The sequence below is a fragment of the Hemiscyllium ocellatum genome, chromosome 4 (genome assembly GCF_020745735.1).
Source record: "Hemiscyllium ocellatum isolate sHemOce1 chromosome 4, sHemOce1.pat.X.cur, whole genome shotgun sequence".
Classification (NCBI taxonomy): Eukaryota; Metazoa; Chordata; class Chondrichthyes; order Orectolobiformes; family Hemiscylliidae; genus Hemiscyllium; species Hemiscyllium ocellatum.
This window is the reverse complement of record NC_083404.1, coordinates 106,333,827-106,348,524: the sequence shown is the minus strand read 5'-3', so window position 1 is coordinate 106,348,524 and position 14,698 is coordinate 106,333,827. Positions and strand designations below refer to the sequence as shown.

General features: G+C 42.0%; 1 protein-coding gene across 1 annotated transcript in view; it reads right to left on the bottom strand.

The window, feature by feature from the left end:
* Nucleotides 1–14,698, bottom strand: part of nacad (NAC alpha domain containing) — a 67,205-nt gene that overhangs the window by 13,094 nt on the left and 39,413 nt on the right. The window contains exons 3-5 of the mRNA XM_060823737.1: nt 13,243–13,365; nt 8,583–8,867; nt 5,622–5,707 (exon numbers count right to left, since the gene is read on the bottom strand). Coding sequence (XP_060679720.1) covers nt 5,622–5,707; nt 8,583–8,867; nt 13,243–13,365 — 494 coding nt within the window. The remainder of the gene's footprint in view (nt 1–5,621; nt 5,708–8,582; nt 8,868–13,242; nt 13,366–14,698) is intronic.

Genomic DNA, 14,698 nt, shown 5'->3' with positions numbered 1-14,698 from the left:
GGGGGGGGGGGTGAGAAACATGCTGATGTGAAGTTTGTTAATAAGAGCCACAATGTTTTGGCATATTGCATAGTCTGTTACAGGGAGCTTTGTGCTAACTGAAAGTCATGTATCCAGTGGTAACTTGGGTTAGGCAGCCTGGAAGTATAAATCAGCAGCCACATCCCTGAATAGCCTCATCCTGAACATCATTGATCCTCGACCTGCGATAGTAAGTTGCTGCTAAGGCTGTGCACAGAACCCAGCAATGGGAGTGCCTGCTGATGCGAGAAGCTTTCAGTAGAGATGGGCTTTAAGAGCAATGCAGAGGAGTCTCTGAGGTGTATTGTGACATACCAGTGACTTGAATAATCTTGTGACCGAGATTTTGCATGAAAATTAGTACTAAAAGTAACTGAGAAAATGGTCATGTATACAATATTAATAAGTTTTATCTGAAGGAACACAGAGGGCTTCCCTGACCTTATTTGAACAGAAAGCCCTCACACAAATATTTTCCCTCAGTTTCCTGCACTATTACAAGTTGTCACAATTTCTGTTTTAAAGGTTGCAAAATTTTTAAAGTGGGTTTTAAGAGCAAGCTGGGGACTCATGTACAGACTTTGAAGAGAGGACAAATTGAGAAGTCATACATTTTGGTTAGGTCCCTTGGCTTCATAAATATAATCCAAGCACAAAGGCAAGGGAAGTTATGCCAAACCTTTATAAATCACTGCTCAAGCCCCAACGAGAATATGTAGCTAATTCTGGCCAATGCAGGAAGGACATCATTCGCTACCGTTTTAACAGGGATAAGGGATTTCACATATAGGAGGGGAAAAAAATGAAGAATTTAGATAGAATAAATAAGGAACGGGTTTCAGCAGTCTAAGGATCAGTAACCATCAAAACAGTAAGAGGAGACATGGAGGTTTAACTTTTCATTATATGCTGTATGATTTGGAATGTGCTATTTGAAAGAACAGTGGTAGGAGAATTACTAATAACTTCCAATAGGAAATTGCATTACTACTTCAAAAGAGAAAATTTGTACTGTGTGGCAAAAAGAGAAGTGAAACTATTTGGATAGCTGTACCAAAAAGAGAGAGTCAACTGTCTGAATTACTTTCTCATATGCTGATTAATTCTGAGAGATCTAACTTGCAGAGACAACAACGCATGTTCAAGTACAACTTCCCTCAGTTAAATCATCGATATAGACACAGGTGAGGTGCCGGAATACTGGAGGCTGGCAAATGTGGTGCCACTGTTTAAGAAGGGTGGTAAAGACAAGCCAGGGAACTATAGACCAGTGAGCCTGACCGCAGTGATGGGCAAGTTGTTGGAGGGAATCCTGAGGGACAGGATGTACATGTATTTGGAAAGGAAAGGACTGATTAGGATAGTCAACATGGTTTTGTGCGTGGGAAATCATGTCTCACAAACTTGATTGAGTTTTTTTGAATAAGTAACAAAGAAGATTGATGAGGGCAGAGCAGTAGATGTGATGTATATGGACTTCAGTAAGATGTTCAACAAGGTTCCCCATGGGAGAATGATTAGCAAGGTTAGATCTCATGGAATACAGGGAGAACTAGCCATTTGGATTCAGAACTGGCTCAAAGGTAGAAGACAGAGGGTGGTTGTGGAGGGTTGTTTTTCAGACTGGAGGCCTGTGACCAGTGGAGTGCCACAAGGATCGGTGCTGGGCCCTCTACTTTTTGTCATTTACATAAATGATTTGGATGCGACCATAAGAGGTACAGTTAGTAAGTTTCCAGATGACACCAAAATTGGAGGTGCAGTGGACAGCGAAGAGGGTTACCTCAATTACAACAGAATTTGGACCAGACGGGCCAATGGGCTGAGAAAGTGGCAGATGGAGTTTAATTCAGATAAATGCGAGGTGCTGCATTTTGGGAAAGCAAATCTTAGCATGACTTATACACTTAATGGTAAGATCCTAGGGAGTGTTGCTGAACAAAGAGACCTTGGAGTGCAGGTTCATAGCTCCTTGAAAGTGGAGTCGCAGGTAGATAGGATAGTGAAGAAGGTGTTTGATATGCTTTCCTTTATTTGTCAGAGTATTGAATACAGGAGTTGGGAGGTCATGTTGCGGCTGTACACGACATTGGTTCGGACACTGTTGGAATATTGCGTGCAATTCTGGACTCCTTCCTATCGGAAAGATGTTGTGAAACTTGAAATGGTTCAGAAAAGATTTACAAGGATGTTGTCAGGGTTGGAGGATTTGAGCTATGGGAAGAGGCTGAACAGGCTGGGGCTGTTTTCCCTGGAGCGTTGGAGGCTGAGGGGTGACCTTATAGCGGTTCACAAAATTATGAGTGGCATGGATAGGATAAATAGACAAAGTCTTTTCCCTGGGGTTGGGGAGTCCAGAACTAGAGGGCATAATTTAGGATGAGAGGGGAAAGATATAAAAAAAGACCTAAGGGGCAACGTTTTCACGCAGAGGGTGGTATGTGTATAGAATGAACTGCCAGAGGATGTGGTGGAGGCTGGTACAATTGCAACATTTAAGAGGCATTTGGATTTGTATATGAAATAGGAAGGGTTTGGAGGGATATGGTCCGGGTGCTGGCAGGTGGGACTAGATTGGGTTGGGATGTCTGGTCGGCATGGACGGGTTGGACCAAAAAGGTCTGTTTCTGTGCTGTACATCTCTATGACTCTGACATTTTTGCCAGTCGGATATCCAAAACGTGGTCTGTGGACTTCAAACCTGGCAGAAGATCGAAATCAGTCAGACCTCTTTGGAGAGGTATAATCACCTTTTTTGGAGAAGCATAATAACCATTTCAAAAACTGTCCCAGGGCGTCTTTGGGAGTGGTCAAGCACTCCTTGGCATTGTTAACAGTAGATCTGATTGTGTGTAAAGTGTATGAAATCAATAGAATGGTCAAACGCTCTGGAACTGTCAAAGGGTGCCAACAATTCATCAAAATCTCCCAAGTCTTTAAAAAAAAATCACTGTGCACTTTCATTCTCTCTGTTGGAGCATTATCAATATAGGATTAGTGTTGCCTGAATGATTTCATAATCTATTGTCACACAGTCAGGTGCTTGTCAGTTCATAGTTTGATTGACAGCTCCAAGTGCTTATAAAGTCTTAGAAGCATGACTATGTATAAAAGACTTTAAAACTAGTAGTATTAAATATTTGCAGAAAGTCAAGCATAGCAAATAGGATTAGAAAAAAAAGCAAATTACTGCGGATACTGGAATCTGAAACCAAAAGAGAAAATGCTGGAAAATCTCAGCAGGTCTGGCAGCATCTGTAAGGAGAGAAAAGAGCTGATGTTTCGAGTCTAACTGACCCTTTGTCAAAACTAAAAAAAGAGAGAAATAGGGAGGTATTTAGGATTTGTGGCGCTGGAAGAGCACAGCAGTTCAGGCAGCATCCAAAGTGCAGCTAAATCGACAATTTTACTGCTCCTCGGATGCTGCCTGAACTGCTGTGCTCTTCCAGCACCACTAATCCAGAATCTGGTTTCCAGCATCTGCAGTTATTGTTTTTACCAGGGAGGTATTTATGCTAAGCTGAGAGAAGGGGAGTCATGGCTCTAGAAGCAAAGGTAGCAGTAAAGAGATGATAATGACAGTGCAAAGAGAGATTAGGAGCTGTGAATGACCAAGGCTGAAGCCAGTGCTATGTGACAAAATATGTGGGGGATGGGGGTGGGGAGAGGGTGAAGCAGAGGCAAAATGGAAAACAGGGGAGAAGGGTAGCAAATGGGGAAGAGGAGAGGAAAAAAAAGTGATGAGAGAGTGGGGAACAAGAAAGAGAGAGACAGTCAAATCAAGAAATAAGAGGTACAGAACAGTGAAAAAAAATAAGGTAAATGAAATAAAATTACAGAGCAGAATGAAAACAGAGGGGACGAGATGGGATAATCACCTGAAGTGTTGAATTCAATGTTGAGACCAGCAGGCTGTAGTGTGCCTAGTCGGAAGATGAGATGCTGTTCCTCCAGTTTGCGTTGAGCTTCACTGGAACATTGCAGCAGGCCAAGGACAGACATGTGGGCATGGGAGCAGGATTGTGTGTTGAAGTGGCAAGCCACGGGAAGGTCCGGGACCTGATTGCATACAGACCAAAGGTGCTCAGCAAAGCGATCACCCAGTCGGTGTTTTATCTCTCCGATATAGAGGAGACCACATTGGGAGCAACGAATGCAATAGACCAAATTGAAAAAGAGGTACAAGTGAAACGCTTAGTATTAATTAGAGTGTTTATCTTAAACAGTGAATTCATCATCTCAGCCTTCAGGTCTGCCATAGAAGATACTGGGTGAATTGACATGGAGGCTGGAAGAGCATAGGAGAGTAGGTGAAGGGGAATGGTTTAGTATGGGTTGACATTATATTTGCAAAGGGCTATAAAGGGGGATTGGTAGGGGAGCCTAGGTTCTCAGAGGGTGTGCTGGTCCATAGGGGTGAGTGGAGATATGGATTAACATGGGTTGGCATAGATATAACCCAGGGAGTGAGGGAGGGTGGTGTATATGTTCTGAAAAACTATTCTTAATGATTTATTCTTTTACTCAGTGCTGAGGCACCTAGTTGAACCTCTTCCACAACCTGCCATCACAGTCCATGGTGAAGGGAGAGCACAACATCAGCTAATACCAACCTCACACAAACAAAACAAACTTTCAAGCACTTCTGCACCCCCCTATACAGAGCCAGGAACTGTCCCGACCTGACATCAAAAATTTGGACCATTGCATCAGGCTTGCAATAACATAAACCAATGGAACGTGTGCAGTACAGAATGGAAAATACACACAACTCACATTTTAAAAAGGTCAAGAACAAGCCTGTAAATGCTGGTTAGAGAGTATAAAATAGCCATTTTGAATGAGGAGATGTGGCAGCACAACGGCATCTTCCCCATCTCAGCTCTGAAAAATGACGAGTTTCACGACAAAGACCTTCACAAATCATAAGACCAAGGGAGTATTTGACCAAGCATGCTAAGAGTAGTTGTTATCACCTCACCTCGAGAGTTCAGTCTCTTGTCCACATTTGGACCAAGACTACAATGTGGTCAGCAGCCGAGTGGCCTTGGTGCAGGCCAAACAGACCATCAGTTCCCGCTGAACAAGTGCCACCTGATACCACAGTAGATTACACCATCCATCATTTCACTATGGTTTTCTCCATGCATTCTAATTGCTAAAAATATCTTCAGAAATCATTCTGTTGAACAAGTCAACAATGCAAATATAAGGATCGCTTCAAAGTATGAACAGTAAGCCCATCTCTACTGGGACTTCCATAAATTAGAACCTTTGCAACCAAAAGATTAAAGGGATAAAACTGGACTAGACTTGACTCCACAAGATCAAGTCATCAGCTAATTCTATCAGCCACTGTTGACTATTCAAAATATCTGTAGGTTGTCATGATTTTGCACAACAATGATTAGAAGCACATTTAGAATTCCTCAAAGGATCTGTGCATGAAATGGCTGCTCCCTGGATCCATGCTGCAATTTCATGGCTGAGGGTTAAACGTCAGCATGAGAACCCAGGCTAGAAGTCAAGAATCCACTCATTACGGCGTAGGCTCTTGAGCTGTCAACTGCCAGTGCTATTCAGAAAACTTTTTCACAAACCTGTTCCTGTCCAGCTATTGGCACAGGGACCACAGGCTCCTCAAGTTCGGGTACTGAGTCATCACTGTCTGATTCATTGCAAGACCCTGGTAACACAAAGCAGCAGCATTAGCAAGGCAACCTCACTTTTAAAGGCACATCAAAAATATTCATGGAATGAAAAAAACAGAACTGAATCCACTGAATTGCTCCAGAAGAGGATATACTTGAACATTTATCAGTGCCTCAGCAAACCGTTATTGCCATGGATTGCTAGCTCTCAGAAGACAAGGAATGGAGTCATTTGTTCAGCACTCCAACTGCAATATCATAAAGGTCTCCTTCAATGATCTCACAAATGGTATTTATTTACTCAAATTTCTTTTCTCAACTCTTCCTCTGTATTCTTTCACTTTCTTTTTATAATTAGTTTCTTCTTACAACTCAGCTTCAATATCCAGAATGGATGCATCTGGCAAAACCCTTGAACTTCTAGAAACAGTAGGGAATGGGACTAAGCCAATCAAACCCTTGAGCCTACCTCAAATCTGTCTATTTGCCTTTGTTTAATATGTCCTGGCACCTTTAACCAACAAACATTTATCAATCTTGGTCTTAAGAGATATGGTAAGAATTTTTAGAAGAGAGAAGCAGACATGTTTATTGAGGGAATTACAGTAGAGAGGCTTATGAAGCTGAAACACAAAAGGTGGAACCATCAAATAGGCAGAGTTAGCATGACATGGACCTGTAGTCAGGAGCTTATCTTACAGTCAAGCATGGTGGTAGCTCTCAAAATGGTGGTTCATGAATCCCTGGGATGAATAGAGACTTTCACTAATCTCTCCAAGGGCAGGGAGTGATGGGGATCATTCATAAGAGTGGGAAACAAATGGAAGGATTGGAAAAGAAAAGACCACCTGCCTGTTTTTATATAAATGAGAATTAATCCTGACACTGTCGGGTCTCAAACCTACCATCCACTCAGCATTCACGAGGACAATGCCCTGTTGGTTTTCAGAGGGTCTCGTATTTGCCTTCCACCTCCAACTTCAAAAGGTGCAAACCAGTCACCCTGTGATACCAGCATGCGTTCAATTTGGACTGATGCAGTGAGCAAGTGCTGTCATGAAACAACCTGGCTCAGTTAGGATATCCAGCATTTCTACTTCAAGTTAATCTCTTGTTGTGTTGACTCTTTTGTTTTCATGGTTGGTTTGACTAATTTGAAATTTTCCACTATACGTTGCAATATTTCAAATTTCTCAGATGATTAAATAACACTAAGAAACTCTATAGGCTGACTACGTGCAGATCTGTTAACTATTCACTTGATTGAAGGCAAATAACAGAACTGAAGGAGACTTGTCTGTTTCAAGGAAGAGACTTTTTCCAAATTAAAATAATAACCTACTTTAAGCCTGCTGAATATCTAAATATAGAGTGTCTGTTGTAAATACAGAGTTAGTAAATAGCTGTTGCAGTAGATGCAGCCTAAGAACTGATTGAGTAGGTTATGCCATTAACAAGCACTCTTTAATCACATTAAAAACCAGTCATTACTCACTGCTATGTTCACAGTCACACATCGTTTTCTCTGGTCTGTCTCACCAATGTCTACATCAGTATAATTGCTATTCTAAGCAAACAATAGTTTTCTTAAAGGCAATATTAAAGCACTATATGCACATGTAATGCTTTCATATTATGAACACTACAGACTTACAATTTAGCTTGGGGTTGATAAATAGCCCATTTGAAAGAGAATCCTTCAATGAAAAACTGTTTATGAAGTACTGTAATTTGACACCAAAAGAGAGCGTACAATCTGATTCAGCTTCAGGTTTGCAAAGAAGAGGAATTGGGTGAGAGTTTGCAACAGAGAAGGAGGACCTAGGTAGCCCCAGCTGCAAATTAAATCCTGGTTACAAACACGACTCCACCAATGAAAGCTCGTCCTGCCAAAATCTCTTTTCCAAATGTTGGATCACTTGAGTGAAGCTTGCCCCGATTGCTGCTTGAACAGGGGTTTCTCCTGTGCTCCCCTATTCTAGTCTCCTTGGAGTACTGATGCCCTGGAGCCATCCAAAATTAGCCACCTCCTTTCTAGGTTAGCGAGCCCACATCTCTGTGGTGCTTTCTCAGTGTAGCTCAGACTTTTGAAATCAGCGTGATGACTGGAAACACTATCGCAAATGAAATGTGAAGTACATTTAACTGTGACATGATCAACTGGCCCAGAAACATATCACCTTTGCAGGATGTTTCAGAATGGGAAATATTAAATGTCAAATCTAGTTTCATCCCAGCTCCCTTTCTCAAACATACCACTAGTACTGAATATCAGACTCCAACTTGAGTGCCAAAAATAACAGCAAACTAAAAAGCAGATTCGCCATATGACATCAATTTCAGCCATAAACCTTGCCAATGTTTCTATAAGTCAAACTGGTAAGTGGCCTTTCAGCCCTATTGAATTCCAACTGCTAGTTCCAACAAAGCTGCCAGTCTGTGGCACAGGATTAAAAAAAAATGTTGTATCAGCTGTCAGGCCTGGAATCCAAGTTCAAAAAGGTCAGTGGATGGAGAGATTACAAAAAAAAGTCTACTGAGCAGCTTGCACCTGTCCAAATTAAACAGTGCCCTGGTTTGACACAACTCTTCATTCCCAACACTGAAAACAATCTGAAACTGTTTACATGGCCGTGCTGAGGTAGGGCACAGGTCCCAGCAGAGATTCTCTCTCATCAGAAAACCTAGACCACTGTCCTCTTACGTATTCCCAAAAGAATCTCCCAGTTATTATACCATGACTTAAAACAAAAGTACTCTCCGGATGTGGGCATCACTGACAAGATCAACATTTATTGCCCATTCCTAATTATATTGAAATGTGATACAAATCTTATTAGATATTTCAGAAGGCAAACCGAGTCAGTTAAAACAAACAGAAGGTAACCTCCTCAGAGGGTTACTTGTTACCTTTGGAGACAGAGACAGTCTCATGTATCCTTTGTCTCTTTGGGATCTGGGCATCACTGGATTCGGTTTTAATAGTGCCTTTCTGGGCAGAGATCTTGCTCCTGCCATCTCTCAGTGGGATTGGGAACGGCAGCTCACTCTCACTGGAAGAACTCGAATCTGACGGACTAAAAGCATGATGTATCCTGCGATCGGGCTCAACATCAGAGGACCTAGCTTCAGCCTGGACAGAGTGAAGATGGTCAATCCTGCGGCACTGTTGCAGCTGTGCAGACATCTGCAAGGCTACCAAAAAAAAACCTGTTTTCACAATTTTGCTAAAAGGAACATTTTAATTACAACTTAGACCGATTTACTTTTTAATATCAAGAAAGCAATGTAAAATGTTACAGGCCACAGCTCTACCAAGTAGAACAGAGAAGGTGGTGAGAAGTGTTTGAAACTGTTCTAAATTTTCCTCATTTAAAAAGTCTATGAATTATTTATGGTGTCTTAACGCCAGCTCTTGAAAGTTTAACACCTGAACCACGCTGGTTCCTTGCTGGCTTCTCAAATTTCAAATTGGTAAGACTGTATATTTGGAAAAGGCTACACTTTGAGGTTTGTAGGGAGCTGTTTAGTGGAGCAACAAATTGAAATTAAATGCAAAATAGCAATAACCTCAATTTAAAATGCAGTCTACTTTTGCCTCAGTCGAAACGTGTTCAAATCTCACCCCAGAGACTGGCATTCCAGTGAGGGAGTACCACACTAATTGGGAGGAGATTATTCCATAACATTACACAGGGGAGAATTCATCTGCTGTTCTTCAACGTCTGAGTCAATAGGTATCCCTTGTTCATAGTGAACAATGAGAAGACTTAAAATACTTTTCTGGCTCCAAAACATTGAGAATGTCCTTAAATATAATATATAAATGCATAAACAAACATTGTGAATGCTGGAAATGTTGAGCTGGTTGGGCCTGTGCTCATTACACATTAGAAGAATGAGGGGTAAATCTTATTGACACAATATTCTGAAAAGGCTTGTCAGGGTAGATACTAAAAGGATGTTTCAGAACCGGGGGTAGAATTTCCAATTCAAGGAGATCCCATTTAAAGATAGAAAGCAGGAATTTCTCCTCTCAGGAGGATTAGTCGTCATAGGAATTCTCTTCCAGAGTGGCGGAAGCTGGATCACTGAATATATTCAAGGCCGAAACAGACAATCCTGATCAACCAGTGAGTCAAGCGTTATAGCAGACAGACAGGACAGTGGAGTGGAGGCCACAGACAAAATCAATCATGATCTTGCTGGATGATAGAGATTGCTTAATGGCAGAATAGGCTACACCTTTCCTATTTCTGGATTAGTGGTGCTGGAAGAGCACAGCAGTTCAGGCAGCATCCAACAAGCAGTGAATCGGGTTGCTCTGGGATTGAAGTGTTCCGAGACGGAAGATGAGGCGTTCTTCCTCCAGGCGTCTGGTGGTGAGGGAGTGGCGGTAAAGGAGGCCCAGAACCTCCATGTCCCTTGGCAGAGTGGAAGGGGGAGTTGAAATGTTGGACCACGCACCCCAGGGCATCAATGTGGACTTCAACAGCTTCCTCATTTCCCCTTCCCCCCACCTCATCCTAGTTTCAAACTTCCAACTCAGCACTGTCCCCATGACTTGTCCGGACTTGTCCGACATGCCTAGCTCCTTTACCACCTATCCACTCCACCCTCTCCTCCCTGACCTATCACCTTCATCCCCTCCCCCACTCACCCATTGTACTCCATGCTACTCTTCCCCCCCAACCCCCACCCCCACCCTCCCCTAGCTTATCTCTCCACGCTTTCAGGCTCACTGCCTTTATTCCTGATGAAGGGCTTTTGCCCGAAACGTCGATTTCGCTGTTCATTGGATGCTGCCTGAACTGCTGTGCTCTTCCAGCACCACTGATCCAGAATCTGGGATCCAGAATCTGGTTTCCAGCATCTGCAGTCATTGTTTTTACACTTTTCTTATTGTTTTGTTGCTTTACTGCAAAAGATTCATTCAATAACTGATATGAAGAAAACATAAATGGTGCTGGATACAGCAAAGGCATGATAACAATCCATTTGTAGTACTATGCTCCAGACCTCGTGACAAGCTGCTTCAATAGTTACAACACTGGTACCTAACTACCAGTGTGAAAACATGGCATTGATATGTTATGCCCACAAGAACAGAACAATTCTAATCCAGTCAATTGCAATCAATCAGCTCAATCTCAAAGTAATGGAAGGGATTGACTAACAAATAGCTTTTATACAACAATAATCTGCTTACTGATGTTCAGTTTGGGTTCCGCTCAGACCACTTAGTTCCCAACCTCAATGTCGCCTTCATCAAAATCTGGACAAGTGAGCTATATTCTAGAGATGAGATCACACAGACTGCCCTTGACATCAAAATAACATTTGATTAAATGTGACAAAGACCCTAAACAAAACTGGAGTCAATGGGAATTCAAAGGAAAACTTCTACTTGTTTGGAGTTATACCTATCAATGGAAGATGTTGTTAGAGGCCAATCATCTAGCCGCAGGGAATCACTGCACAAGTTCCTCAGGATAATGCCTTTGGTTCAATCATCTTCAGCTGCTTCATTCAACACCAAAAGGTCTGAAGTGGGGTTGTTCACTCACTAACAATTGCACTATGTCCAGCACCATTTGAGACTAAGATATTGAAGTAGTCTGGTGTTCCTCTCCAAGTTGCACATGATCCTGCCTTGGAACTATATTCAACTGTGATGGGTCAAAATCCTGGAACTCCATACCACCCCCCCCACCCACCCACCCAGAGCAACATTGTGGATGTATCTACACCATACAGAGTACAGCAGTTCAAAAAGGCAGCTCAGCACCACCTTTTGAAGGGCAATTTGGGATGAACGATAAAAATTGGTCTTGTTAATAAAGTCTAAATGCAAACAATTGGTTTTAAAAACAAACACAGAAATTAAGATTTTCATGGGGCAGCAGGGTGGGCAGATGATGTCACAACTGAAAATTGATAAAATTTAAGCTAGAAAATCTAGACATACACACACTCTAAGTTGTAGAAATTCAGAATTCACCTCCCGAAAAATGTTGTGCATGCTAGGTAAGGAACGTGCAGCAAAAAGGGGGTAAATGAAGTTGAAGTTGAAATACCAACCGAGTCATAATCTAACTAAATGGCAAAAAAAACTCAAAACACTGAACTCAGCACTCTACATCCACGCCCATACTAGAGTTCCTCCCTCACCCATTATTGCAGTACTCTATACAGATGAACTGCAGAGGGAGGTCAGGGGATTGGCAAGGAAAGCTGTCATTTTGTGCAATGCTCTTTCCACGGCTGAATAAATAAGTTCAATAATAAAGGCACTTATCAGAGTAGACCAATGAAATATTTCCGAAGTGTTTTTTGTGAAAGAAAGCATATACATTCACCAAGGACATGGGCATGCACACTGGTTAAGCTGGCACCTATTGCCCATATCTTGTTGCCCTCGAGAACCTGTTGCTTTCTCACCCAAAGCCACAACTTCAAAGCTCAAACTCTTCATGACTTTTATCACCCACTGGTGGACTTTCAGTTGTAACAGTTTGTGTTGAGAAAGTTTCTCGGTTCTGATATCCTTCCTGAATTCTGCAATCCATTTGGTACATACCCATAATGCCATTAGGGAGGGAACTCCCGGATTCTGACTCAGTGACACTGAAGGTTTCCAAATCAGGATAGCGGGTGGTATGGAGTGGGACTTGTAGGTGGTGGTGTTCCCAGGTAGCTGTTTCCCTTATCCTGCTAGTTGGAAGTTGTTGAAAGTTTGGAAAGTGCTGTCTAATGATCTTAGGCAAATTTCGACGGTGCATCTTTTAGATAGTACACATTGCAATGCAAATGAAACAGTTATGACGCAATTCAGGAGTACACAAAATGGGGGCAATCTCAAGTTGAAATTTTGGCATCACAAACTCCAAGACAACAATGGCCACCCTGGGAGGTCTAACGGAGTTGGAATAGCTGCACACCCATTTTAACAGCCAGGCCCTGCTCTCAGGCCTCCATCAACCCTGTCACAATTTTCACTGAAGGGTCACAACTTATAAACCACAAATTGGATTGTCACAATTTTGAAAACATTTGAGATGCCCTGATCTGATTAAATGACAGAATAGGGCTTGAGTGATGAGAAATGTCCAACTTCTGTTTCTATTTCTGTGGCTTTACCTCTCAGTTCAAGCTTTATTCCAGTATTTGATACATGCCAGGAATTTGCACACTGAAAACTCCCACAAAGAAAGAAAAGTAAAATAAATCACGTTTTTAAAGGTGTTGGTTGAAGGTTAAATTTTAACCAAGATAAAGAAAAACATCCCTGCTCTTTTCCAAACAAAGTATCAATTAAATCCAGCAAATTGGGCAGATCGATTTAACTTCTTATTCTAAGGATGTAACCTCCAACAGTGTAGCGCTCCCTTGATACTGCATTCAAGTACACCACCTTTTTATACGAAGGTGAGAGTCAAGTGAACCAAACTAACACATTGAAGTAGAACAAAACTGAAAACGGGTTAATATATTCTAATATATGATGTTTAATCAATAAAAATTCAAACATATTTCAATTCTCATCTTAAACAGAACAGAAACTCCTTACCTGTTGCTTTCTCATCCATTTCCACAGTTTCGGACAGCTTAAACTCTCCATGACTCCTATCGCCTGCTAGTGGATTTTCAGTGGTAACAGCTTGCGTTGAGTAAGTATCTTGGTCCTGATGTCCTAAAGTCAGTTTACATGACGGGGAGGATGACACAGCAGAAAAGCAGTTGTTAGCCAGCTCAGGAGGGGTTGTGGCAGGAGCTTTATCTAAGGAGGGAAGGTCTAAAACCGAACAGATGGGCATTGGAGCAAAACCAAATTCTGTCATTGAAAATGTAGTAGGAATGTTACTCAATGTAACATGAGGACATGCAGGATATTTATCTGGAGGACTGCGAGATACATCAAGTAATGTATCAAATGTTGGTGTCTCTGCCCGTGAATGACCAATGGTGGCGAGATGCTCGGAATGATGTGAATTACCCAAATTTTTATCCTGAGTGTTGTTACCACTCACATCAAGCGAAGTGTGGTGATAAGTGTCAACCTTTTCTTCTCCAGCATTACCCACCAGGGAGACAGGTATTTGATCTTGCAGTGGGGTCTCCGCTGGTGCACTATTGTCTGTTTTGTTAGAATATAACTGTTCACTATTCTGGGTGTCCACAGGAGCATCAGATATAGTTTGCTCTACGTCAGAACTGGAATATGAATTTGCCTCTAAACCAGGAATATCTTTGAATTGGCCAGTTACCAATTCTTCAGACTCCTGGCATTGAGATGAATCCAGACCATCAGGTGGACCTTGGTCTAACTTTCCATCTTCTGAATCTGTAGGTGCCTTCATAGACAACTCTCCCTGTACCACTATGCACTCCTGAATGGTATCTTGTGCCATTTGACATAAAGAGATGGATGAATCTACCTGAACTGGCTCTGATGGAAGGACAGGATGGACACCGATCCCAGCACCCTCTGATCTGGAAATACCGGATGTTGAGATATTGGATTCATCAGTGGGAATATCAAGGTCAGCTTCTTGTGCAAACTCTGAAACCCCAGACAATGCCATTACCTCAGAAACTTCCTCCACTTCTGAATTTGCTTCCTCAGCTAAATCACGGCTCCTTTCTTGGAAATGGGAAGCCCAGGCTAAGTTTGACCCATCCTGTCTTTCACAAGTCGCATTTTCGTCAGGAGCATCCATGGTCACAATGCAATCATCAGAACTATCTTGTTCAAATAACTCCACAACATCATTTATTGAATTTCTAGAAGCCTCCAAATATTCATCGGTTATTCTTTGTGTAGTCTCTGACAATGTCAAGGCAGAAGAATTTGATTCTCTTTCAGAGACGGAGATCTCCAAATTATAGCAAGATTTAGATGTAGTTGTACAGATTTCCTGTTGATGACCATCTACTGTTAAAACTGGGTTTGAGAGCTCAGTTTGAGAATTGGTATCTCTTTCTTCTAAGTTTAAATCCTCCGCTGATCCAATGCTGGGACCTGG